We start from the raw sequence: 24,889 nt of genomic DNA on the forward strand, positions 1-24,889 counted from the left end.
TACATCGAACACCCCCTTTGGAGAGACCCCACAGTTTTGTGATCCCACTTAAAGCCCTGACAACAACACTATGCCACAGTCACCTCACCTCCTAGCACTGTGCATCAAGCATGACTTCCAATGTTTCAGATTGACTATGTGCAGGGGCATCTTGAACCCCTCCCATTGCTTTGTGAACCACAGCGAGGGGTGAGTTTCTGTTCTTCAGACGAAGGTTTGGCTCACAATGAATGTGAAAAGGTGGGTGAGAGAGTAAGTGAAGGGATTGGTGGATGTCTGGATGGATTAGTGAAAGGGTGAATGGATGAATAAAATAGTGAATTGACGGATGATGAGAAAAAGAATGGGTGGATGGATGAGTGAAATGATGGATGGATGGATTGATTAATTAATAAGTGAAAGGGTGAATGGATGGACAGATGTGTGAAAGGGTGCATGTAGGGATGGATGAGTGAGTGAAGGGGAGGGTGCATGGGAAAAAGGTTGGATAAACGAGTGAAAGAGCGAAAGGGTGGATGGATCAGAGAAAAGATGGATAGATGATTTAAAGGATGGATGAGTGATAGGGTCAATGGATGATTCATGATTGGATGAGTAGATGGACGGTTGGGTGGATGAAAGGAAGGATGGATGACTAAGTGAAACGGTCGATGGAGAGAGAAAGGGAGGATGGATGTGTGGATGACTGAAAGGGTGAATGTGTGGAAGGATGAGTTACTGTGTGGATGGATGAGTATGTGAAAGGGTGTCTGGATGGGTGAAAGGGTAAATGACTGGATGGGTGAGTGAATGGATAGATGGGTAGAAGAGTGGATGGATGAGTGTGCGGATAGATAGGGTGAAAGGGTGAAAGGGTGGATGGGTGGATAATGGATGGATGAGTAAAAGGGTGGATGGAGGAATGATTGAGTGAAATGATGGATGGAAGGACACATGCTGGATAGGTTTGCAAATGGTTGAATGTGTTTGGATCTGGATTAGCTGCATCTTGTGCTAGCCACTTTACAACTCACACCCACACCAAATCCACTAACTCCAAACAGAGCTCCAACACCAACCAACTAAAATGCTTCCTGCTCAACACCCGCTCAGTCCACAGACACTCCATCGAACTCTGGAACCTACTCAACACTACATCGCCGGACGTCGCCTTCCTTACAGAAACCTGGATGAACGCCTCATCAGCCCCCGACATCGCCATAGCCATCCCGGACGGCTACAAGATAATCCGAAAGGACTGCATCAACCAAACAGGAGGAGGCATCGCCATTGTCCATAAGAACACCATCAGCATCACGACCAGTTCCGACGATAACCTCGCTACCGCCGAACACCTTCACTTCCAGATTCACACCGACCCCAAAACCACACTCAGAGGCACCCTCATCTACAGACCCCCAGGACCCCGGCCACAATTCAGCGAAGACATCGCTGACTTAATCAGCCCACATGCCCTCCCCTCCGAGAACTACATTCTACTGGGAGACCTCAACTTTCACCTGGAAAAGAAAAACGACAACAACACCACCACCCTTCTGGACATCCTGGCCAAACTCGGACTCAAACAACTCGTCGACACCCCCACCCACTCTGCCGGACACACGCTTGACCCCATCTTCACCTCCAGCAAGCACATCTCCTTCGATCACACCACAGCTCTCCATTGGACGGACCACAGCTGCGTTCACTTCAACTACAAAAAATCCACGACCCACAACCCCCCACAACCTATTCCCCGAAGAAATTGGAACAAAATCACCGCCGACCAGATCTTCACATCGCTTCACCAAAACCCCCCTGCCAATTCATCGGACCCAAACCAAGCAGCCACCAACCTCACACAATGGATCACCCACAGCGCCGACAAACTAGCACCCTTGAAAAACCATCCAACCAAGCAAGGCAGCAAAAAAGCCCCCTGGTTCAATGATGACCTTAAGAAATCCAAGAAGCTCTGTCGTACTCTCGAGAAAACCTGGAGAAAAAACCCAACCTCTGACAACCTAGCCTCCTTCAAGAACGCCACCCAAAAACACCACCAACTGATCCGATCAACCAAGAAATCAGCTTTCAAGGATCGACTTGACAACAATGCCCAAAACAGCAAGGAACTATTCAACATCGTCAAAGAATTCACTAACCCCTCCGCCGGCACTAACGACATCACCCCCTCCCAAGTCCTCTGCGACTCTCTATCCTTATTCTTCCACAACAAAATCGCTGAAATACATAACCTGCTTTGAAAATCAGTCCGAAGACCAGTCCACTCCACCCACCTCCGAACCAAAACCGCACTCTTACAACCTTTGCGCCTGGAACCCAATCACCACCGATGACACCATCCGCCTGATGAACTCCATCCACTCAGGATCGCCAACCGATCCATGTCCCCACCATATCTTCAACAAAGTAGACTCCATCATCGCACCCCATCTCCGCGATGTCATTAACTGTTCCCTCAACTCTGCTACCTTCCCGGAAAACTGGAAACATGCCGAACCCAGCGCCCTTCTGAAGAAACCCACGGCAGACCCAACTGAACTTAAGAACTACCGCCCCATCTCGCTCCTCCCATTCCCTGCCAAAGTCATTGAGAAAGCCGTCACCAGTCAGCTCGCCGCCTTCCTCGAATCCAACAAATCCCTCGACCCCTCACAGTCCGGCTTCCGAGCCAAACACAGCACCGAAACCGCCCTCATCGCAGCAACAGACGACATTCGAACACTACTGGACAACGGAGAAACAGTTGCCCTCATCCTACTTGACCTCTCCGCAGCCTTCGACACAGTCTGTCATAGCACCCTCATACAACGCCTCAGCAACGTCGGAATACAAGGAAAAGCATTGGACTGGATCATCTCGTTCCTCACCGGAAGAACCCAGAGAGTCCGCCTCCCCCCTTTCAAATCAGAGGCCACCAAAGTCATCTGTGGAGTACCACAAGGATCATCACTCAGTCCTACCCTCTTCAACGTTACATGAGCTCCCTCGCTTCCATTGCACGCTAACACAACCTCAACATCATCTCCTATGCAGACGACACCCAGCTGATCCTCTCCCTCACCAAAGACCCAAACACCGCCAAAACCAACCTACACGAAGGAATGAAAGAAGTAGCCGAGTGGATGAAGAACAGCCGATTAAAACTAAACTCGGACAAAACAGAAGTCCTCATCTTAGGGCCATCCCCCTCTGCCTGGGACGGCTCATGGTGGCCACCGGCCCTCGGAACCGCACCCATACCTACAGACCACGCAAGTAACCTGGGCTTCATCCTAGACTCCTCCCTCTCGATGACCAGACAAGTCAACGCCGTCTCATCATCCTGCTTCAACATCCTACGAATGCTCAAAAAAATCTTCCGTTGGATCCCCACCGAAACAAGAAGGACGGTCACCCACGCACTGGTCACAAGCCGACTGGACTACGGTAACACCCTTTACGCCGGAACCACAGCCAAACTACAGAAAAAACTCCAACGCATCCAAAACGCCTCAGCCAGACTCATATTGGACATCCCTCGGCAAGCTCACAGTTCCAGCCACCTGAAAGAACTCCATTGGCTCCCTGTCAACAAGAGAATAACGTTCCGTCTCCTCACCCACGCACACAAAGCACTCTACGACCTAGGACCCGAATGCCTCAACACGCGTCTATCCTTCTACACCCCATCCCAACAACTACGATCATCCAATCAAGCCCTCGCCGCAATTCCGCGCATCCAAAGATCCACCATGGGGGGGAAGATCCTTCTCCTACTTAGCGGCCAAGACCTGGAACTCTCTCCCCACCCACCTCCGCCTTACACAGAACCACCACTCCTTCAGAAAACAACTAAAAACTTGGATATTCGATAAGTAAACACCTCCCTCCCTCAAGCGCCTTGAGACCCTCTGGGTGAGTAGTGCGCTATACAAATGTTGGAACTTGAACAATGTCTATCCGAGCAGATCTTCCCGACCATTTCTCACACCAAAAATGCCTGCTCAACATGAATTGTATACAAAATATCAGACTGGACAACCCAGTGCTGTAACCATATATATAGATTATTACCATATGAAATACCACAAAAAGACCTGCACAGTTGATCAAAGCTGCGTGCATATTGAACAACCATGAAGTACACAATTGTTTCAACCTAATATAAACCTATTTTGACTAGTGCTTAAATGGTTGTCTATTTAATTACTTACATACTATTGTGCAACCTCCTCTGATGTGTCTGTAAAATCTACCTTTTGTCCAGAAGTTTTGTCCTGAATTTTGACCTCCTGTCCTGAATTTTTGCCCTGAATTTTGACCCTTTGTCCTGAATTTTTACACTCAGTGTCCTGAATTTGCACCCATGCCAGTTGGTCACCCTAGCAACATGGCCGATGCCCGGTGGAGCTGCCTAGGCAGCTGTAGAGGAGACTGGCTGTGGATCACTCCCTCGGCCGTCACCTACCGTCCGGACACGGTCACAGGTCAAATCCACTAACTCCAAACAGAGCTCCAACACCAACCAACTAAAATGCTTCCTGCTCAACACCCGCTCAGTCCACAGACACTCCATCGAACTCTGGAACCTACTCAACACTACATCGCCGGACGTCGCCTTCCTTACAGAAACCTGGATGAACGCCTCATCAGCCCCCGACATCGCCATAGCCATCCCGGACGGCTACAAGATAATCCGAAAGGACGGCATCAACCAAACAGGAGGAGGCATCGCCATTGTCCATAAGAACACCATCAGCATCACGACCAGTTCCGACGATAACCTCGCTACCGCCGAACACCTTCACTTCCAGATTCACACCGACCCCAAAACCACACTCAGAGGCACCCTCATCTACAGACCCCCAGGACCCCGGCCACAATTCAGCGAAGACATCGCTGACTTAATCAGCCCACATGCCCTCCCCTCCGAGAACTACATTCTACTGGGAGACCTCAACTTTCACCTGGAAAAGAAAAACGACAACAACACCACCACCCTTCTGGACATCCTGGCCAAACTCGGGCTCAAACAACTCGTCGACACCCCCACCCACTCTGCCGGACACACGCTTGACCCCATCTTCACCTCCAGCAAGCACATCTCCTTCGATCACACCACAGCTCTCCATTGGACGGACCACAGCTGCGTTCACTTCAACTACAAAAAATCCACGACCCACAACCCCCCACAACCTATTCCCCGAAGAAATTGGAACAAAATCACCGCCGACCAGATCTTCACATCGCTTCACCAAAACCCCCCTGCCAATTCATCGGACCCAAACCAAGCAGCCACCAACCTCACACAATGGATCACCCACAGCGCCGACAAACTAGCACCCTTGAAAAACCATCTAACCAAGCAAGGCAGCAAAAAAGCCCCCTGGTTCAATGATGACCTTAAGAAATCCAAGAAGCTCTGTCGTACTCTCGAGAAAACCTGGAGAAAAAACCCAACCGCTGACAACCTAGCCTCCTTCAAGAACGCCACCCAAAAACACCACCAACTGATCCGATCCACCAAGAAATCAGCTTTCAAGGATCGACTTGACAACAATGCCCAAAACAGCAAGGAACTATTCAACATCGTCAAAGAATTCACTAACCCCTCCGCCGGCACTAACGACATCACCCCCTCCCAAGTCCTCTGCGACTCTCTATCCTTATTCTTCCACAACAAAATCGCTGAAATACATAACCTGCTTTGAAAATCAGTCCGAAGACCAGTCCACTCCACCCACCTCCGAACCAAAACCGCACTCTAACAACCTTTGCGCCTGGAACCCAATCACCACCGATGACACCATCCGCCTGATGAACTCCATCCACTCAGGATCGCCAACCGATCCATGTCCCCACCATATCTTCAACAAAGTAGACTCCATCATCGCACCCCATCTCCGCGATGTCATTAACTGTTCCCTCAACTCTGCTACCTTCCCGGAAAACTGGAAACATGCCGAACCCAGCGCCCTTCTGAAGAAACCCACGGCAGACCCAACTGAACTTAAGAACTACCGCCCCATCTCGCTCCTCCCATTCCCTGCCAAAGTCATTGAGAAAGCCGTCACCAGTCAGCTTGCCGCCTTCCTCAAATCCAACAAATCCCTCGACCCCTCACAGTCCGGCTTCCGAGTCAAACACAGCACCGAAACCGCCCTCATCGCAGCAACAGACGACATTCGAACACTACTGGACAACGGAGAAACAGTTGCCCTCATCCTACTTGACCTCTCCGCAGCCTTCGACACAGTCTGTCATAGCACCCTCATACAACGCCTCAGCAACGTCGGAATACAAGGAAAAGCATTGGACTGGATCATCTCGTTCCTCACCGGAAGAACCCAGAGAGTCCGCCTCCCCCCTTTCAAATCAGAGGCCACCAAAGTCATCTGTGGAGTACCACAAGGATCATCACTCAGTCCTACCCTCTTCAACGTTACATGAGCCCCCTTGCTTCCATTGCACGCTAACACAACCTCAACATCATCTCCTATGCAGACGACACCCAGCTGATCCTCTCCCTCACCAAAGACCCAAACACCGCCAAAACCAACCTACACGAAGGAATGAAAGAAGTAGCCGAGTGGATGAAGAACAGCCGATTAAAACTAAACTCGGACAAAACAGAAGTCCTCATCTTAGGGCCATCCCCCTCTGCCTGGGACGACTCATGGTGGCCACCGGCCCTCGGAACCGCACCCATACCTACAGACCACGCAAGTAACCTGGGCTTCATCCTAGACTCCTCCCTCTCGATGACCAGACAAGTCAACGCCGTCTCATCATCCTGCTTCAACATCCTACGAATGCTCAAAAAAATCTTCCGTTGGATCCCCACCGAAACAAGAAGGACGGTCACCCACGCACTGGTCACAAGCCGACTGGACTACGGTAACACCCTTTACGCCGGAACCACAGCCAAACTACAGAAAAAACTCCAACGCATCCAAAACGCCTCAGCCAGACTCATATTGGACATCCCTCGGCAAGCTCACAGTTCCAGCCACCTGAAAGAACTCCATTGGCTCCCTGTCAACAAGAGAATAACGTTCCGTCTCCTCACCCACGCACACAAAGCACTCTACGACCCGAATGCCTCAACACGCGTCTATCCTTCTACACCCCATCCCAACAACTACGATCATCCAATCAAGCCCTCGCCGCAATTCCGCGCATCCAAAGATCCACCATGGGGGGGAAGATCCTTCTCCTACTTAGCGGCCAAGACCTGGAACTCTCTCCCCACCCACCTGCGCCTTACACAGAACCACCTCTCCTTCAGAAAACAACTAAAAACTTGGATATTCGATAAGTAAACACCTCCCTCCCTCAAGCGCCTTGAGACCCTCTGGGTGAGTAGTGCGCTATACAAATGTTGGAACTTGAACAATGTCTATCCGAGCAGATCTTCCCGACCATTTCTCACACCAAAAATGCCTGCTCAACAACATGAATTGTATACAAAATATCAGACTGGACAACCCAGTGCTGTAACCATATATATAGATTATTACCATATGAAATACCACAAAAAGACCTGCACAGTTGATCAAAGCTGCGTGCATATTGAACAACCATGAAGTACACAATTGTTTCAACCTAATATAAACCTATTTTGACTAGTGCTTAAATGGTTGTCTATTTACTTACTTACATACTATTGCGCAACCTCCTCTGATGTGTCTGTAAAATCTACCTTTTGTCCAGAAGTTTTGTCCTGAATTTTGACCTCCTGTCCTGAATTTTTGCCCTGAATTTTGACCCTTTGTCCTGAATTTTTGCCCTGAATTTTGACCCTTTGTCCTGAATTTTTACACTCAGTGTCCTGAATTTGCACCCATGCCAGTTGGTCACCCTAGCAACATGGCCGATGCCCGGTGGAGCTGCCTAGGCAGCTGTAGAGGAGACTGGCTGTGGATCACTCCCTCGGCCGTCACCTACCGTCCGGACACGGTCACAGTTCCTCGTCTCTCCGCTGCGTCTCCTTCCTTCAGCGCCGTCCGACGAACACCGAGAATTCTGCCGATAGCGGAGCCTATTCATCACAACCGATGCTCGTTGGAGCTGCCTTTGGTAGCTGTAGAGGAGACGGACTGGGGCCATCATCCTGCCTTCTGGGATTTGACCACGGTTGCTTGCCCTCTTGCTTCGCCTTCCTGAGCAGCAACTGGGACGCTCAAGTCTGGTTTCCCCTGACAATGCAGCATCAAGAGTGCCGCAGCGCTACTGCCCTATGCCCGAGCCTGGTTTCTCTTTTTGAGTCTGAGGAAGCACGCCTTCTGGACCCCGCTGCTGCCTCCCTCCTCCGGGGCTGCTGCCTGGTTTGCCTGAGCTGACTTCTTCTGACATTGCAGCAAGCTGAATGGGGACACCGCTGCCCCTGTAGCCCCAAGTGTTCCGTACGCGACGACCTGATTGTGATCGGTGATCTCCAGCCTTCTTCCCTGCCTGGTCCTGTGGCTGCCTCCTCCATCAAGTCTTGCTCCGGGGAGTCTGTTTACTTGTGGCTTTTGGATCGGATTTTTGTGTATCCCGCTACCTTGTGTTAATGGTATCGGTGCCCGCGACCTGGGTCCTCCATCTTGGCGGCTCGACCGTGGACTTCTCCCTGTGTCGCCTGACTGACCTTTACCTCTAGTTGCCCTCCCCCCACCTTGGGACGCCCACACGCCTCTCTGCTTGTATAGTCACCGCGAGGCACCCTTTTCGCCCTCTCCCTCGGACCCACTCCATATCCAAGGTGATCCAACGCAGGGAGTGGGTTCGGCACTGGATGTTTATTTTTACTTGACCCCAACCGGTTTGTTGACTCTTGAACTCTGACATCTTTGATGTCCCCTGAAGTTCTATCTTCCATTGCCGATCTGCCAGACCTGATCTACTCTCCAACCCCCTGATTCTCCCCCTCTACCTTCTATTCTACATGGACTTGTTTATGTGTTATGCTATGCTCTAAGAGCTGATGTAACCCTGTTTTTATTTTTTAACGGTAACCTTATGTAAAGCGCTCTGATACCGCCGGGTCTAGCCAGCGCTATATAAAACTCTGCAAATAAAATACCTCTGTGTGCCTTTTTACTGCCCTCCAGCGGACAGTGCCTCAACCTGCATCTTGTGTATTCAGTGATGAGTGGTCTTTTCATTCTTTTCCTTACAAGTCTAAGGGGCACATGCATCAAGCCTTTTTCTGAGAGGGCACAAAACAGAGCCCGATAGAGACCCATTTCGAGGCTTCAATTAAATAGCTGCCGGTGCTCAGCACCAGTGAGACCCGGCCCACTTTAAACCCTGCCCTGCCCTCAACCCTATGCATGCCTTACTCTCTCTGAATCTAGCCTACCCTATGTTGCAGGCCTGCCTTCTTTATTCTCTATGAGCATATTTCTGCAAATTGGCCACATCTCACCTCACCTCATAGATCAAAGCCTCACCTTCTTCAAAACCACACCTCACCTCATTTATCGCAGCCTCTCCTTCTTCTAAACCATACCTCACCTCATTTATCGCAGCCTCTCCTTCTAAACCATACCTCACCTCATTTATCGCAGCCTCTCCTTCTTCTAACCCATACCTCACTTCATTTATCGCAGCCTCTCCTTCTTCTAAACCAAACCTCACCTCATTTATCGCAGCCTCTCCTTCTTCTAAACCATACCTCACCTCATTTATCGCAGCCTCTCCTTCTTCTAACCCATACGTCACTTCATTTATCGCAGCCTCTCCTTCTTCTAACCCATACCTCACCTCATTTATCGCAGCCTCTCCTTCTTCTAAACCATACCTCACCTCATTTATCGCAGCCTCTCCTTCTAAACCATACCTCACCTCATTTATCGCAGCCTCTCCTTCTTCTAACCCATACCTCACTTCATTTATCACAGCCTCTCCTTCTTCTAAACCATACCTCACCTCATTTATCGCAGCCTCTCCTTCTTCTAAACCATACCTCACCTCATTTATCGCAGCCTCCCCTTCTTCTAACCCATACGTCACTTCATTTATCGCAGCCTCTCCTTCTTCTAACCCATACCTCACTTCATTTATCGCAGCCTCTCCTTCTTCTAACCCATACCTCACTTCATTTATCGCAGCCTCTCCTTCTTCTAAACCATACCTCACCTCATTTATCGCAGCCTCTCCTTCTTCTAACCCACACCTCACCTCATTTATCGCAGCCTCTCCTTCTAAACCATACCTCACCTCATTTATCGTAGCCTCTCCTTCTTCTAACCCATACCTCACTTCATTTATCGCAGCCTCTCCTTCTTCTAAACCATACCTCACCTCATTTATTGCAGTCTCTCCTTCTTCTAACCCACACCTCACCTCGTTTATCGCAGCCTCTCCTTCTTCTAACCCATACGTCACTTCATTTATCGCAGCCTCTCCTTCTTCTAAACCATACCTCACCTCATTTATCGCAGCCTCTCCTTCTTCTAAACCATACCTCACCTCATTTATCGCAGCCTCTCCTTCTTCTAACCCATACGTCACTTCATTTATCGCAGCCTCTCCTTCTTCTAACCCATACGTCACTTCATTTATCGCAGCCTCTCCTTCTTCTAAACCATACCTCACTTCATTTATCGCAGCCTCTCCTTCTTCTAAACCATACCTCACCTCATTTATCGCAGCCTCTCCTTCTTCTAAACCAAACCTCACCTCATTTATCGCAGCCTCTCCTTCTTCTAAACCAAACCTCACCTCATTTATCGCAGCCTCTCCTTCTTCTAAACCATACCTCACCTCATTTATCGCAGCCTCTCCTTCTTCTAAACCAAACCTCACCTCATTTATCGCAGCCTCTCCTTCTTCTAAACCAAACCTCACCTCATTTATCGCAGCCTCTCCTTCTTCTAAACCATACCTCACCTCATTTATCGCAGCCTCTCCTTCTTCTAAACCAAACCTCACCTCATTTATCGCAGCCTCTCCTTCTTCTAAACCAAACCTCACCTCATTTATCGCAGCCTCTCCTTCTAACCCATACCTCACCTCATTTATCGCAGCCTCTCCTTCTTCTAAACCATACCTCACCTCATTTATCGCAGCCTCTCCTTCTTCTAAACCAAACCTCACCTCATTTATCGCAGCCTCTCCTTCTTCTAAACCATACCTCACCTCATTCATCGCTGCCTCTCCTTCTTCTAAACTATACCTCACCTCATTCATCGCTGCCTCTCCTTCTTCTAAACTATACCTCACCTCATTCATCGCTGCCTCTCCTTCTTCTAAACTATACCTCACCTCATTCATCGCTGCCTCTCCTTCTTCTAAACCATACCTCACCTCATTTATCGCAGCCTCTCCTTCTTCTAACCCATACGTCACTTCATTTATCGCAGCCTCTCCTTCTTCTAACCCATACGTCACTTCATTTATCGCAGCCTCTCCTTCTTCTAAACCATACCTCACTTCATTTATCGCAGCCTCTCCTTCTTCTAAACCATACCTCACCTCATTTATCGCAGCCTCTCCTTCTTCTAAACCAAACCTCACCTCATTTATCGCAGCCTCTCCTTCTTCTAAACCAAACCTCACCTCATTTATCGCAGCCTCTCCTTCTTCTAAACCATACCTCACCTCATTTATCGCAGCCTCTCCTTCTTCTAAACCAAACCTCACCTCATTTATCGCAGCCTCTCCTTCTTCTAAACCAAACCTCACCTCATTTATCGCAGCCTCTCCTTCTTCTAAACCATACCTCACCTCATTTATCGCAGCCTCTCCTTCTTCTAAACCAAACCTCACCTCATTTATCGCAGCCTCTCCTTCTTCTAAACCAAACCTCACCTCATTTATCGCAGCCTCTCCTTCTAACCCATACCTCACCTCATTTATCGCAGCCTCTCCTTCTTCTAAACCATACCTCACCTCATTTATCGCAGCCTCTCCTTCTTCTAAACCAAACCTCACCTCATTTATCGCAGCCTCTCCTTCTTCTAAACCATACCTCACCTCATTCATCGCTGCCTCTCCTTCTTCTAAACTATACCTCACCTCATTCATCGCTGCCTCTCCTTCTTCTAAACTATACCTCACCTCATTCATCGCAGCCTCTCCTTCTTCTAACCCATACCTCACTTCATTTATCGCAGCCTCTCCTTCTTCTAAACCATACCTCACTTCATTTACCGCAGCCTCTCCTTCTTCGAAACCATACCTCACCTCATTCATCGCTGCCTCTCCTTCTTCGAAACTATACCTCACCTCATAGAAACCACATTGCTGCAACAAAACAACAACTGATCTCCTCTGTCTATTCGCCGCATCCATCATTTCAACAAAGCGCACACTAATGAATACACGCCCCTCATATTCATTTATTCCACCACAAAGAAACTGGAGTAAGTGCATGTAATGGTGTCCTTGAGAGCAGAAGACTAAACCACTGAACTAATCACTAATCTTAAGTAGCGTGCTATCCGCCGTAGAGTGTCTTGTCAGGAGTTTACTATGGCTATGCAAGTACATTACAATGTGTTCCAAATACACCATTACGATCACTATGTTTGGCGCTACAAATGTAAAGAGAAGTGTACTAAAAATGTTTGCACAAAATAGGCCAGAGTCCAGAATGGACTACGGCGGTGAAGGAGTTAAATAGGTGGCTCTCACAGTGGTTTAAATATACGGTTTCTAGCTGGATTTAAATGTGGTCCCCTGCACGGCTTAGAGGCTGCCACCAAGTAGCGCCAAAGTCTCACTGTTGCACATCCCTGTGCCTGCACGTACTGCCTGCAGGGGAGAGGAATCCGCTGCACCAAAGCTCCGTCAGGGGCACGTGCTGGGGGTTTCACGCGCCAAAAGCACGAGGGAAGTCGAGGAAAGAGACAAAGGACCACTGCACTTAAAAGCAGCATTAATTATATATCTAATACGATTCTACACCTTCTCCCTCTTATCAAAATCAATTCTCCAATACACACAACTTTGAATCTTGAAGGTAACCCCACAGTTTGCGACGGGCGGGCTCCATCCTCCACTAACATCTGGTTTCACAGGACGAGGCATTAACTCTGGATCTAACTTCATCCTCAAGAAACGTCACACCATCGGTAGTGTCAGTATTATGTGCAGGCGGTGCTTAATTTGAGCTGCTGTTTTCAGATGGGGCCCACAGCACATTTTGGGAGAGATTGGCGCTTATTTTTCCTTATCAGATATGTATCGAGAGCAAGAGAGAGTCGGGGTCCACCCACTATTTTCACAGGGTGGACGCCGTCGCCCCTGCCAAGAAGCTGGGCCCCACTGAAACATGCTGAACTCGTCCTGGTGTCATTTTCAGACACTGGGGTACATTTGGCAGCAGCTGCATGCTGTTTGCTCTTTCGTCTGAATGTTGTTTGCTTTTGTTCCCAGCAGCAGCGTGCAGGCGGGGAGGGGACTTGGTATTTTAATTCAGGAGCCGAAGCGAGCGGGATTGGAGGACCACCACGTGCCCCAACTTATTTGATTGATGAAAAACTTCCCCTAGTTTTTTTTTATTTTTAAAGACAACTGTCCTGGGAGGGTTAATTTCGATAGTGTAAATGCTTCAATTGAAGTGCAAGGCTGGGGGTCTCCTGTGGAACCAACGCGGGGTAGGCAGCTAAACAAGCCTCCCTGCCAGGATTCCTGCTTGCCTAAATGGAATGCAAATATGCGCAACGAGTCAACCTGCAAATGTAAAGGATGCTTGGGAGCCAGTACTGGCTTTAATTGATCTAATCACTGAAAGGTTGGTGATGACAATTTTATTCTTTTTGAGTGGTAATGCAAAGAGTTAAACAACTGAGCTGTGAAGTGCCTTATAATCATAATTCTATTTATGTAGCTCTTACTACCCCTGACCAGGCGTTGGAGGGGCAGCTATGTAAAAAGGTTGCATCACATACAGTCTGGGTATTACTAATATCTGTATTTTGGAAATACTATTTTATCATAAACATTTTGTAGGAGCCTATCTTATACTGTGTATAATGCAAGTTTAAAATAATGATTTGCATATTCACCGTACTTTCTGCTGAGAGGGGACGGTAGGAGTGAACAGCTAATGGTTCTCTCCCTTTCTTCAGGAGTGCCACAATCCGCGCCTGATAGCAGCTTTTCAGCAAACAGGGTCTTGTATGCAACATAAAACGCCACACGGAGTCCAACGAGGCCTGTTGTCTTGTTACGTGCCACAGGACTCTTTTAAGTTATCAGAGCCATCACCCCAGAGCCTTACGTGATTCTCTTCCATATTCACAGTTCCTGCGGTTACGCAGGAACTGCTATATGAAAGATGACTATTTTCGTGAGGCAACTCATCTTAGTTCCAAACTAAAAATGAGGGGCTATCCACACAGACTTATTCAGAGTTCACCGAAACGAGCATGGTATTGCCCAAGGGACATCTTACTTGAGCAAAAAGCAAAGACTACAGAGAATCGTCTGGTATGCGTAACTACTTTCTGCCCGGCATCAAATCTCATTACTAAAAGTGTCAAAAAACACTGGCCTGTCGTAAATGCTGGAGTACTTACTGTAGACAGACCCTTATTTGCATTCAAAAAATCTAAAAATATTAAGGATCATCTAGTGAGGGCTGCTTTACCTCCCACCAAAAGTACTGACACCCTGAATGACTTATGGGGTCTACCTCGGGTAATTGGTCATGCTAAGTGTGGTAATTGTTCTATGTGCGATACCACTATTGAAGGCAAGTAATTTAGCTTTGAGGATGTAAAGTTTAAACGTAGATACCTCACTAATTGCAACAGCGGGAATGTTATTTATGCTATTCTGTGTCCATGTTCAAAAATCTATATAGGTCAGACGACCCAAAAAGTACGACTAAGGATGTGCCAACACAGAAGTCGGATTCGCTGTAGGACACCGAACGCACCGTTAGTTGATCATTTCGGTGCAATGGCCCATACAGAACTAGATTTCAAATGGACTGTGATTACTCAAATCAAGATACCTCCAAGAGGGGCCAATTTGCAACAGCTTCTAAATAAAGAAGAGCTTCATTGGATACTCAAAACTAAGAGCATACAGAATGGGCTCAACCGAGCTGAGGATTGGACTTCATTGCTTTGAACTCTGTAACTGTACTCTATAACTTGATCCTGTCGTGGTCTGCAAGTATATAATATGCTGTACCTTTTCCTTTGTGTGGATGAATTACTGGTTGACTGTTTTTTTTGCAGCATGTTTCCTTTAAGAGCTAAATATATTCTGTTGTTGCCTGTGTTCCCCAAAAATTATGAGAGTAATTTGGGCTTAACTAAATAACAAGTGTTATTACTTGACTTCCCTGCCAATATAACCGTGTGATAGTATAAACACTTCGATCGAATTTCGAATTTTACACCCAATCACCCTCAAATGTAGGCTGAATATTGGTGAATGACCGTGTATGCAAAATAGATTAGCTTGACCCTCGTAATAACGTTTTGTAATATAATGCAGAATTAATTTTGCGCTTTGTTTACATGGCCGGTGCTTTGTTTACATGGCCGTGGAAACTTGTTCATGCCCACGATTTAATCTAAATGGCCCGCTTAAGTCCACAACTGATAGGTTATACGGTCTCACATGAGTGAGGTGCACACTTCCTCACTGCTCTAAGATGGCCGCCGAATACCGGTCCATGATTGGTCCTTCTCGGACCACGTGATCGCAGGGATATTATTTCCTGTTTACTCTGGGACCACGTAAGAGCCCACAGTTCGGGCTTCTGAATAGTTCCAGGAATTCTTCGTTTTATAACCCGACAGCGCTGGGTTAGTAACTTTACTCATTTTCCTTGCAGCATATTCCCTTATCACGGAGCCAATACTTTTGCCATATCTGGTAAGCTTATCTTATGTTACCCGGCTTAAGAATGGCGTAGGGTTAATATCTATGATTATATCTCTTTTACCCTTCCATTTAGGTAGCTCCCACACCCCTAGGATAGCGACCTTTTGCGCCATCCCCACAGGTAAAAATCATCTTTATTAAGGTTTGATGAGGTGAGGTGACGGGTCCCCAATTCCTCGTCGTTACGCTAGTTAGCTCTACTCCCAGTTGACCCCTTCACACTGTGATTTTATGTATAATAAATAGTCAGTTGCTCTAATTATATTTACAAATGTGTACCTTGGGATCACGGTATGGGCGTCTAAATCATAACCATCCTTGCAGTAACGCAGATTAAGATCATGTCATGAACCAGTATTGGCTGTAAATCAGTGGTTTCACTCTGTTGATTTTAACGTTGGCAACTGTAATATGAAAGAGGCTATAATTATGAATAAGTATGTATGGACAATCCTTTTCAATGCCCTAATCTATGTTATTGTTTGTTTTCTTTTCTCTCTCCCATCTGATTCTTATGTTTTGTTGATATATATGTTTTGGAAATTATTGTTCTAACTAGGGGTTGAGCAAGTTAATTTAAACCTTGTTACAATTCTTAAAAAGTGAAAAGGCATATATTTAATGTCCTGAGGATGAACCTGTATCAATCATAGGTTCGAAACGTCGTCGACTGAACCACACTATATGTAGTTGGAATGTATATATTGATTCTAGCAATAGTGTGTTTATAATATCGTCTGAATGTGAATTTACTACACAGACTGTTGAGTTGCCTTGTCTGTTTTCTTTGTTAGTGTGTCAGTTGACATTGGCTGGTGTCCTGCTGTTAACACTTTTTATAAAGGTTTCTAAAATTTGTCTATTACAAAATAAATCTGTCCGGCTGGACTAAGAATATAGTGTCTATTTAGCCTATATTTACTTGACATCATTGCTCTGTCTAGGGACCACTGTCCTGTTTACAGGAGTGGACGCAGCAAGAAAATACTGGCCCAGCTGTTCGGGGTGTGAACCGTCCAGTTGTATATAGAATTTAGAGTAATAGTCACGAAATGTGTCACAGATTTCTTCCTGTGTATTCACATTAATCCGTTCCTGATTTCTAATCGCCCCTATCTGTGTCCAAGGGATCTCGGACCTTAGCAGCCAGGCCAGCGTCCTGCCTGCCCCCATCCTCTTCTTCACGCTGAGGGGTCCTAACGGCCATGTAGGACAGGTGGCCCATCCGAGTGGGCAGGTCTATGGGCTATTTATGCAGAAGCGTCTGTTCCTCTCCCGCATCTGAGGCTGCCACCTCTCGGTGCTCCGCCTGTCTGTGTGAATTCACCAAGTCCAGCATTTCCCTGCATAGCACCTGTTGTGCTCCACACATGGTCTTTATACAGTGTCCCGTTTCAAGCACTTTGAATGCGTCCCATTCTGTAGACTTGTTTGTGGTAGGTCCCTCATTGTCAGCAAAGCAAAAGGAGTATTCCCTCTCTACAGGGTGACCATATCTTCAGGCATCCGTGAGGCACATGCCCGCCTGCCAATCTTGAAATCGGCGGGAAGACCTATAGGAGTGGTACGATCTACAATAATGTCTCTTACACAGTTAAAGTCTCCTCTGCAGAGCTGGGGACACATGGGTCGTGCAACAGCACAGAGGGCAAGTGGCTAAAATTCCATTTGTTGCTCGTTCAGGGCTCAGATTGCTATAATGGTCAAAGGTGGCCATCTAGAAGCTCTCGGTCACCCATCATATCTGCCAGCTGAGTCTATCTGCGTGTGCTGCATCACAGGGGACCCCTGGTGCCACCCAGATCAGCACTCCTTCCATATACAGAGTATGTGGTCCCTCCCCAAGTCTTTTTAGGCACTGGGAACCCCATCTATCCCCATTGGCCTTTTTTAGGTCGAGCATTTGAGACCTCTTGTATATACTTTAGTAATACTTATATACTTTAGTACATACTTATATGTGTATGTACTTTGTGGGCTCTGAAGATCACCCCTAGGACTTGTCTGCTTCCACTCAGGGACTTTTTGTTTTTGTTTAACTGCCTCTATTTAACTGTCTTGATAGAAAACGACCAGCAGAGGTCAGTAAAATACCAGACTCACTTTAGCATTCTCCCTAGATTCCAGTCCATAGAAATTGTCTTCCACGAGCACCCGTAGATAATAATATATTTTTCAAATCTTATATTTTCAATGATATGACCACCGACGGCTCTGATTTTATAATAAAAACATAGCTTGGACTATACCATTTCCCGCTGAGAGCCAATATTTCTCTCCATGTGTTCACATACCTGGCGTGTCACAAAGTTTGGTGCTTACTTTCCCTCCATGTAAAAGAACAGTAGATGTTTCAGCACCCACGCTAATGTGCTGCATAGCTAAATACATATAAGATCACAAAGGCGAGACCGATTGCATTGCAAATGCTTGTTTTCATTATTAGTGGGGAGGGAGGCTGCGTGGTCCCCCTCCCAGAGTCTTGAAAAAGGCCCTGGGGACCCCATCCTGCAGGGCCACTACTTAAGTTTAAGGCTAGGTGGGTAATGTGCCCCCCCCCCCTTCCCAAGCCTTAAAAAGGGCCTGTTAACCTCATTTCCCAGGATTGTGTGTGTTTTTTAAAGGTAATGCCCCCCATCTTTCCTGAGCCTTTTCCAGCTCTGGAGCCTGCATTATTAAAGGTGGGTGACCTCTGCATGCACAGGGCACCCAACAAACATTCGTTAGGGGCTCCAGCCAGCTGCCCGCATGCAGCGGGAGCCGGCATTGCCCCCTCCTGCAAGGAGCGGCTACTTATGCTGCTCACTCAGGGCAGGAGCAATCTCTTGACCTGTTACGATGCCCATATCAGTGCGGGCAGTAAAACAATCTCTCTACTTGCCAGGATTCCGACACTCCCCTCACATCTAGGACCAAGGGGATGCGGATCTAATTCAAGAGAAGTGCACCACAAGCTGGCAGGAGCTGGCAGGGGCTGGCAGACCATGGGAGCATCTTAAAGGGCTGTGGCCAGTTTCCTTCGTAGCCAAAGAGGCTTTCTAAACACATTTTTCACTTGTGCTTCATACTGCACTTCTTTTTCTAAGTGCTGTACATAAACGGTGTTAATTTAACCGGCTTTAACGGTATTCACTTTAACTACGGGCTACGGACAGATGGAAGGTTGTGTTGGCCTAGTCCGGTTTCAAACATGCGACTTGTTGGTTACAGCAGAAGTCTGCAGCAAGTGTTTAACTCACTGAGCCATATTCCTGCTTCCTTGATTCTACTTATTCTCTGCACTGTTACAAACACTGCTCGCCAGTTACATAACATAACGTATTTGTAAAGCGCACGTTCACAGGAATCTTGGCACTGAATAACAGATGTTTATTGTTACCCAACTCAAGGTACTCATTTTATCGACCTGGGAAGGATGAAAGGCTGAGTGGATCTCCAAGGATTTGAACCTGTGACCATGAGGTCAAACACAGACCCCTACAGTGGACCCATTAGTCCACTGAGGCTCCTAGACCGGGTCAAGACCCAAAACAGGTGGAGAATGCGGCTTGCACGTGTCACTGACTTTTGAAACGCCTTGGCCTGCACTTTGGATTAAACATTAACTCATGGAAGCTAGAACAGGCTTCAGCCTGGTTCCACTTGCTGCCTGTTGACAATAAATTCAAAATGGAGACCTTCAAACAGGAACGCGGAGCAAGACACACCCTGTGCACAGTCGGTGAAGGACCTGACAACACTGCAGAGGAATCCACCCCCATGTCTGATGCTCAAGAGTAAGCTGGGTACCAGAGACACTCCTTCCACCCATACACCGCACTACATACTCTACAAGTGGGACGCATGTTCAACTTCAAAACCCTTTATTCGGTTGAGACAAACCATAAGAGCACAGATACGGTTCCAGCCGATTTTCGGGCTGATTACCGAGACCAGGGCGGATTGCACCCACAGCGGACATCTTGGGTGGGAGGCACCAGGATCTTGAGCGCTCTAGTCCTCCTTACTTAAGGAGTCCACCAGAGGCAGTCCCGAGATTTCTGCTGCTCAGCATTAGTTTGGGTGAACCCCTCCTGAGGCGGAAGCCGGGAGGTAGGCTATTGTGTTTTAAACTTTGTGCATTGCGCTGATCATTAGCAAGTCTCTACATAATGTCACTGTGTGCTGTGCTGACTACTAGCGCGACTCGCTCCCTGCATTTGCCGATTTTAAAAATTGCTTTTTTCCACTCCCCCTTCACCTACTATTTTGCTTGTGCTCCCCTCAGCCGTTTTCGTTCCCCTGCCCCGCTCCCTGGACGGTTCCAGACGATTTTCGGGCTGATTACCGAGACCAGGGCGGAGTGCACACACAGCGGACATCTTGGGTGGGAGGCACCAGGATCTTGAGCGCTCTAGTCCTCCTTACTTAAGTAGACGGTGATGTCTCCGTGCAGCGGACACGGTAAGCGGACGCGCCGTATCAGCGCCGGAGTCATGCCAGAGTCCAGCCCGTCTGCGCCCGTCAGCACCAAGGAGGTGCCGGGGGCCGGTGAGAATACTGGAAAAACTATTCCTGACGTAGGTGCTTACATGTACTCCCACGATACCCTCCTAGCCTTAAGCCCCCCCTGGAAGCCCAGTCATCACAGGTCTACCCCACAAGGATTATGTAAAGCTCTTAATTGTTGTACACCCCTACCTCCTCACAAGGAATCTGGCTTTCTTATTAACACCCGATTGCTGGTTAAGAACAACATCACCTTCAGCGATTTTATCTCGGAAATGAGACCATCATGGATTTTTATTACTGAGACTTGGGCCACTGATTCCTCTGGGCCTGAACTAGTATACGCCATTCCAGAGGGCTACGCCCTTGTGAGACTTGATAAAGAAAGGCAGAAAGGGGGTGAGATTGCCATCCTACATAAATCCTCAATAAACTGCCGGATTGAGCCCCTCTCCTCCCCGCATGACTCCTTCCAAGCTCTACATTATACGCTTAAATTTACCCCTACAGCCTCCTTTGCGGGCATTCTAATCTATAGACCGCCCGGCCCTACAGCCACTTTTACTTCCGCCCTCCTGGATCTAATGGGGCCCTATATCGATAAAGCCAACCGTACCATTTTAGGGGATTTCAATTTTCACCTAGAAAACCCCAACTCGGCTGATTCTACTCTTTTGCTTGACTCCCTTGCATCATGTGGTCTCTCGCAATAAGTTAAAGGTTCCACCCACTCCGCAGGGCATACCCTGGATGGAGTTTTTACTAACGACCCCAGGCTCTATACTGGCTCTCCCCTCCCCCTTTCTTGGACGGACCACATGGCAGTCCCCCTCGAGCTCACTTTCTGCCCCTCGGCCTTTCCCCATGAGTCCACCAGTCACCAGGTCTCCAAAAGGAACTATAAGGGCCTGAATAACAAAGCCCTAAGTCCGTTCATCGCTAATCTGAATCTTTCATCTATACCAGACATAGACATGGACTCCCTTGAGCTCTCTAACTCCATTTCTAAAGCCATTGATACTCTGGCACCGGCTAGACTCTACTATTCGGCCAGAAAGCGTCCCTCGGCCCCCTGGTTCATCGACTCCCTCAGACTGCTCAGACAGGACTGTAGGAGGCAAGAACGGCTCTGGAGGTCTTATCTTGACCCTAACGAAAGAACCAAACATAAGGACATGCTCAAAAGATATAAGGCTGCAGTTCTAGCAGAATAAATGTCATACTTCACTAACCTTACGGCTACCCTCAGATCACCCAGAGAGCTATTTAAAATCGTGGATAACCTATCCAGGACTCTCCTCCCCGACCCTATTGTCCCATCCCAAGAGCTGTGCAACCAGATTTCCACTTTTTTCCACACCAAAATCAGGAATATATACACAGCTCTAGAAGAGTCTAACCGCAACTCTAATGATTCCTTTCTTCCGGCATCTCCCCCCCCCCCCCCCCCCCCCCCCCTCAGGAATTAACGTCCCTGCCCCGCGACAAGCTGACAAATTTTCCTCCTTTAACTTTGGAGCTCCTCTGTCAACTTCTTGACAAACTTAAATCTGGTTCCCCCCTTGACCCCTGTCCCTTAAAAACCCTGAAGGAGTGTAAAGAGGTTCTGCTGCCCCCTTTTCTTGGCATCATGAATCAAGCAATCTCCAAAGGCGTTTTTCCTGCATCTTGGAAAATGGCCACAGTCAAGCCACTCCTGAAAAAACCCTCCTTAGACCCTACCATCTTAAAAAACCTCCGTCCGATATCCCTGCTTCCAGCTCCTGCCAAGCTGCTCGAGGCCCACCTAAACTCCCATCTCAGCGCCTTCCTGGACAAGTTCTGCCTGCTAGACCCATCTCAGCATGGTTTCCGGAAAGCGCACAGCACAGAGTCAGCCCTGACAGTGGTGGTTAACAACATTCGCACTAAGGTCGACAGTGGTCAGACCACTCTTCTGATCCTGCTTGAACTTACAGCCACATTCGACACCCTGTCCCCCTCTATTCTTATTGCTCGCCTTAGTGAGATGGGAGTGGAGGGGCCTGCCCTGAGTCTCCTGGCCTCGTTCCTTAGCCATCGCATGCAGATGGTCAAACTGGGTGACTTCCTCTCTCCCGCCAAGCCTGTGCAATGTGTGGTCCCACAGGGCTCATCTTTGAGCCCCACCCTTTTTAACATTTATGTGGCCCCCCTTGCCAGGCTTGTAAGATCTTATGGACTGGAAGTACTATCGTATGCCGATGACACCCAGATCATGGTCTCCCTCAACCAACCTGTGGAGACAGTCATACAACTTCAGGAACTGCATGGAAGCTGTAGCAGGATGGATGACCAATAATTACCTCAAGTTAAATGGGGAAAAAACGGAGGTTCTCATCTTCGGAGGCAAGCATGAGATCTGGTCGGCTGACTGGCGGCCATCTGCCGTTGGTGTGTGCCCCCACGCCCTCCCTTGCAGCTAGCAATCTAGGAGTTCTACTTGACACCTCACTCTCCCTCGATAAACAAGTAAGCAGAACCGTTTCCACCTGCTGCGGGGTCCTTAGGATCCTACGCAAGCTGTCAAACTATCTTTCCCTGGACTCTAGAAAACAACTTGCGGTGGCCCTTATCTCTTCACGCCTAGACTACTGCAACACACTTTATCTAGGCATAAACAAGAGACTGGCTCAACGCCTGCAAGTTGTGCAGAACGCTGCAGCCAGGTTCGTCGTCAACGCTCCTAGAAGGACTTCAGGCTCCGCCATAAAAAAACATCTCCACTGGCTCCCTCTGCTGTCCAGGATAGACTTTAAGGTTCTCTGTCTTACCCATTCTGCCCTCCACGAATCCGGTGCAGAGGACATTAGGTCTCTTGTATCTTTCTACACCCCTGGCAGAGCCTTGCGCTCTGCCAACAAGAACCTTCTGTCCACTCCCCGAACAAGGAAGGCTAGATGGGGAGGGAAGGCCTTCTTTGCTCTTGCCCCGAAGCTCTGGAATCTCCTCCCTGACAAACTCAAGGGCCTTGCGCCTCCTGATCAATTCCACAAAGCCTTAAAGACCTGGCTCTTCACCAAAGCATACCTCTAGATTCCCCTCTGGTCTATGCCCTGCTTTCAGCCGTTCCATCTGATGCGCCTTGATGCCCTCGGGCAAAGTTGCACAATATAAAACTTCATTCATTCATTCAGATATAAAACATGAGCAATTTTAAAAGTACAATCGATTTAACAAAGTAAAAATAAAACCAGCATACAGTACATCCAAAAGCCTTTCGTACATTAGAAAAATAAAGTGACTTTGTGCATTACGAACAATTGATACAGATCTTTTCGTCTCTGACTGTGATACTAAACACACATGCTACAGCACCATATGGATTCTAATAAATGACTAGAAGCAGCCAGTTTCCACTACAAGGAGTACTCCGTAGATGCAAGCAATGCTCCTGCAGTTAACCAGTGTGACACATTTTTTGTGATCGCTTGAGACATTATCTTTCTCAGGAGAATTATGGGCCAGATGTATGACCGGGTTTACGGTCACAAACAGGAAACAGAACCATTTGCAACTGCTAAAAAGGGTTGTAGTATTTTACAAGTCGGTAATCTGCTACCCACTCGCAAAATAGGGTTTACGAGCCGCTATTAGGAAGGGGCTTACTAAGGGTGCCCGTTCCTAATAACGAGTCACACTGGTATGTACAATTGATTTGCGACTGCAGTTGCGGTCACAAATCAATTGCAGTTACCACCTACTTCAAGTAGGTGGTAAACCAGTCTCAAATGAGAAGGGGGTCCCAGTGGACCCATTCCACTCTGTGAATGTAAGCAAAAATATTTGTTAGACCATTGCCTGCCCTTAAAAAATGAAAAGAAAATGTAAATGTTCTTCTTTTAAATGCATTCCGTTTTCCTTTAAGGAAACGGACTGCATTTGAAAAGAAAGTTGCTTTATTGAAAAGTAAACACAGATATGGTCGCGTGCTGTCCCAGCAGGCCACCAGCCCTGTGTTCTTGCCCATTCCCAACGAGTCTTAAATTGCGACCTACCTTATGAATATTGATGAGGCAGTCTATTTGTGACCCCATTGGGAATCTCTAAATGTGTCCAAGACACATGAGAACATTCAGTTTTTCCATTCATAAAGAAACGCAATGTACAACCCGCAAACCAGAATGGTCTTACTTCTGGCTAATTGACACAATTGGTGCATTGGCCTAGGTGCATTGGACGCAGAGACCAGGCAGAACATGCGTAGTACAATTTGGGGTCAGGAGTAGAGGTACGTCACACACAGAGCCCACCAGGAGCCAGGCCCAGACCTCCTCACCCAGTGCACCCACTGACAAGACCCCGCACACTGCATTACCTGTGCCGACGTGTTCGTGAGACCTGTTCCTTCCAGGTCCAGCACCTCCAGGGTCCGGCTGGACGCCACCGCCACGGTCAGCATCCCTGCGATGTGGTCACCTGGAGGCAAGGGACAGTCATCAGAGGACCACGTGAGCAGCAGGTCACCTGTATCAAGTCACAGGGCTGCTCATGCAGAAGCAGGACAACCCTCATCTTTGATAGAATGCACAAACATTCAACCTAAGTACAAAACAAAAGCAAT

At 47.9% G+C, this 24,889-nt stretch overlaps 1 protein-coding gene across 1 annotated transcript in view; it reads right to left on the minus strand.

Annotated features, from left to right (window-relative positions):
• LRRC73 (leucine rich repeat containing 73) overlaps positions 1 to 24,889 on the minus strand; it is a 132,447-nt gene that overhangs the window by 47,670 nt on the left and 59,888 nt on the right. Inside the window, exon 4 of the mRNA XM_086925993.1 lies at positions 24,644 to 24,744. Coding sequence (XP_086782119.1) covers positions 24,644 to 24,744 — 101 coding nt within the window. The remainder of the gene's footprint in view (positions 1 to 24,643; positions 24,745 to 24,889) is intronic.

Source organism: Lissotriton vulgaris, chromosome 6 (assembly GCF_964263255.1).
Source record: "Lissotriton vulgaris chromosome 6, aLisVul1.2, whole genome shotgun sequence".
NCBI classification, from domain to species: Eukaryota; Metazoa; Chordata; class Amphibia; order Caudata; family Salamandridae; genus Lissotriton; species Lissotriton vulgaris.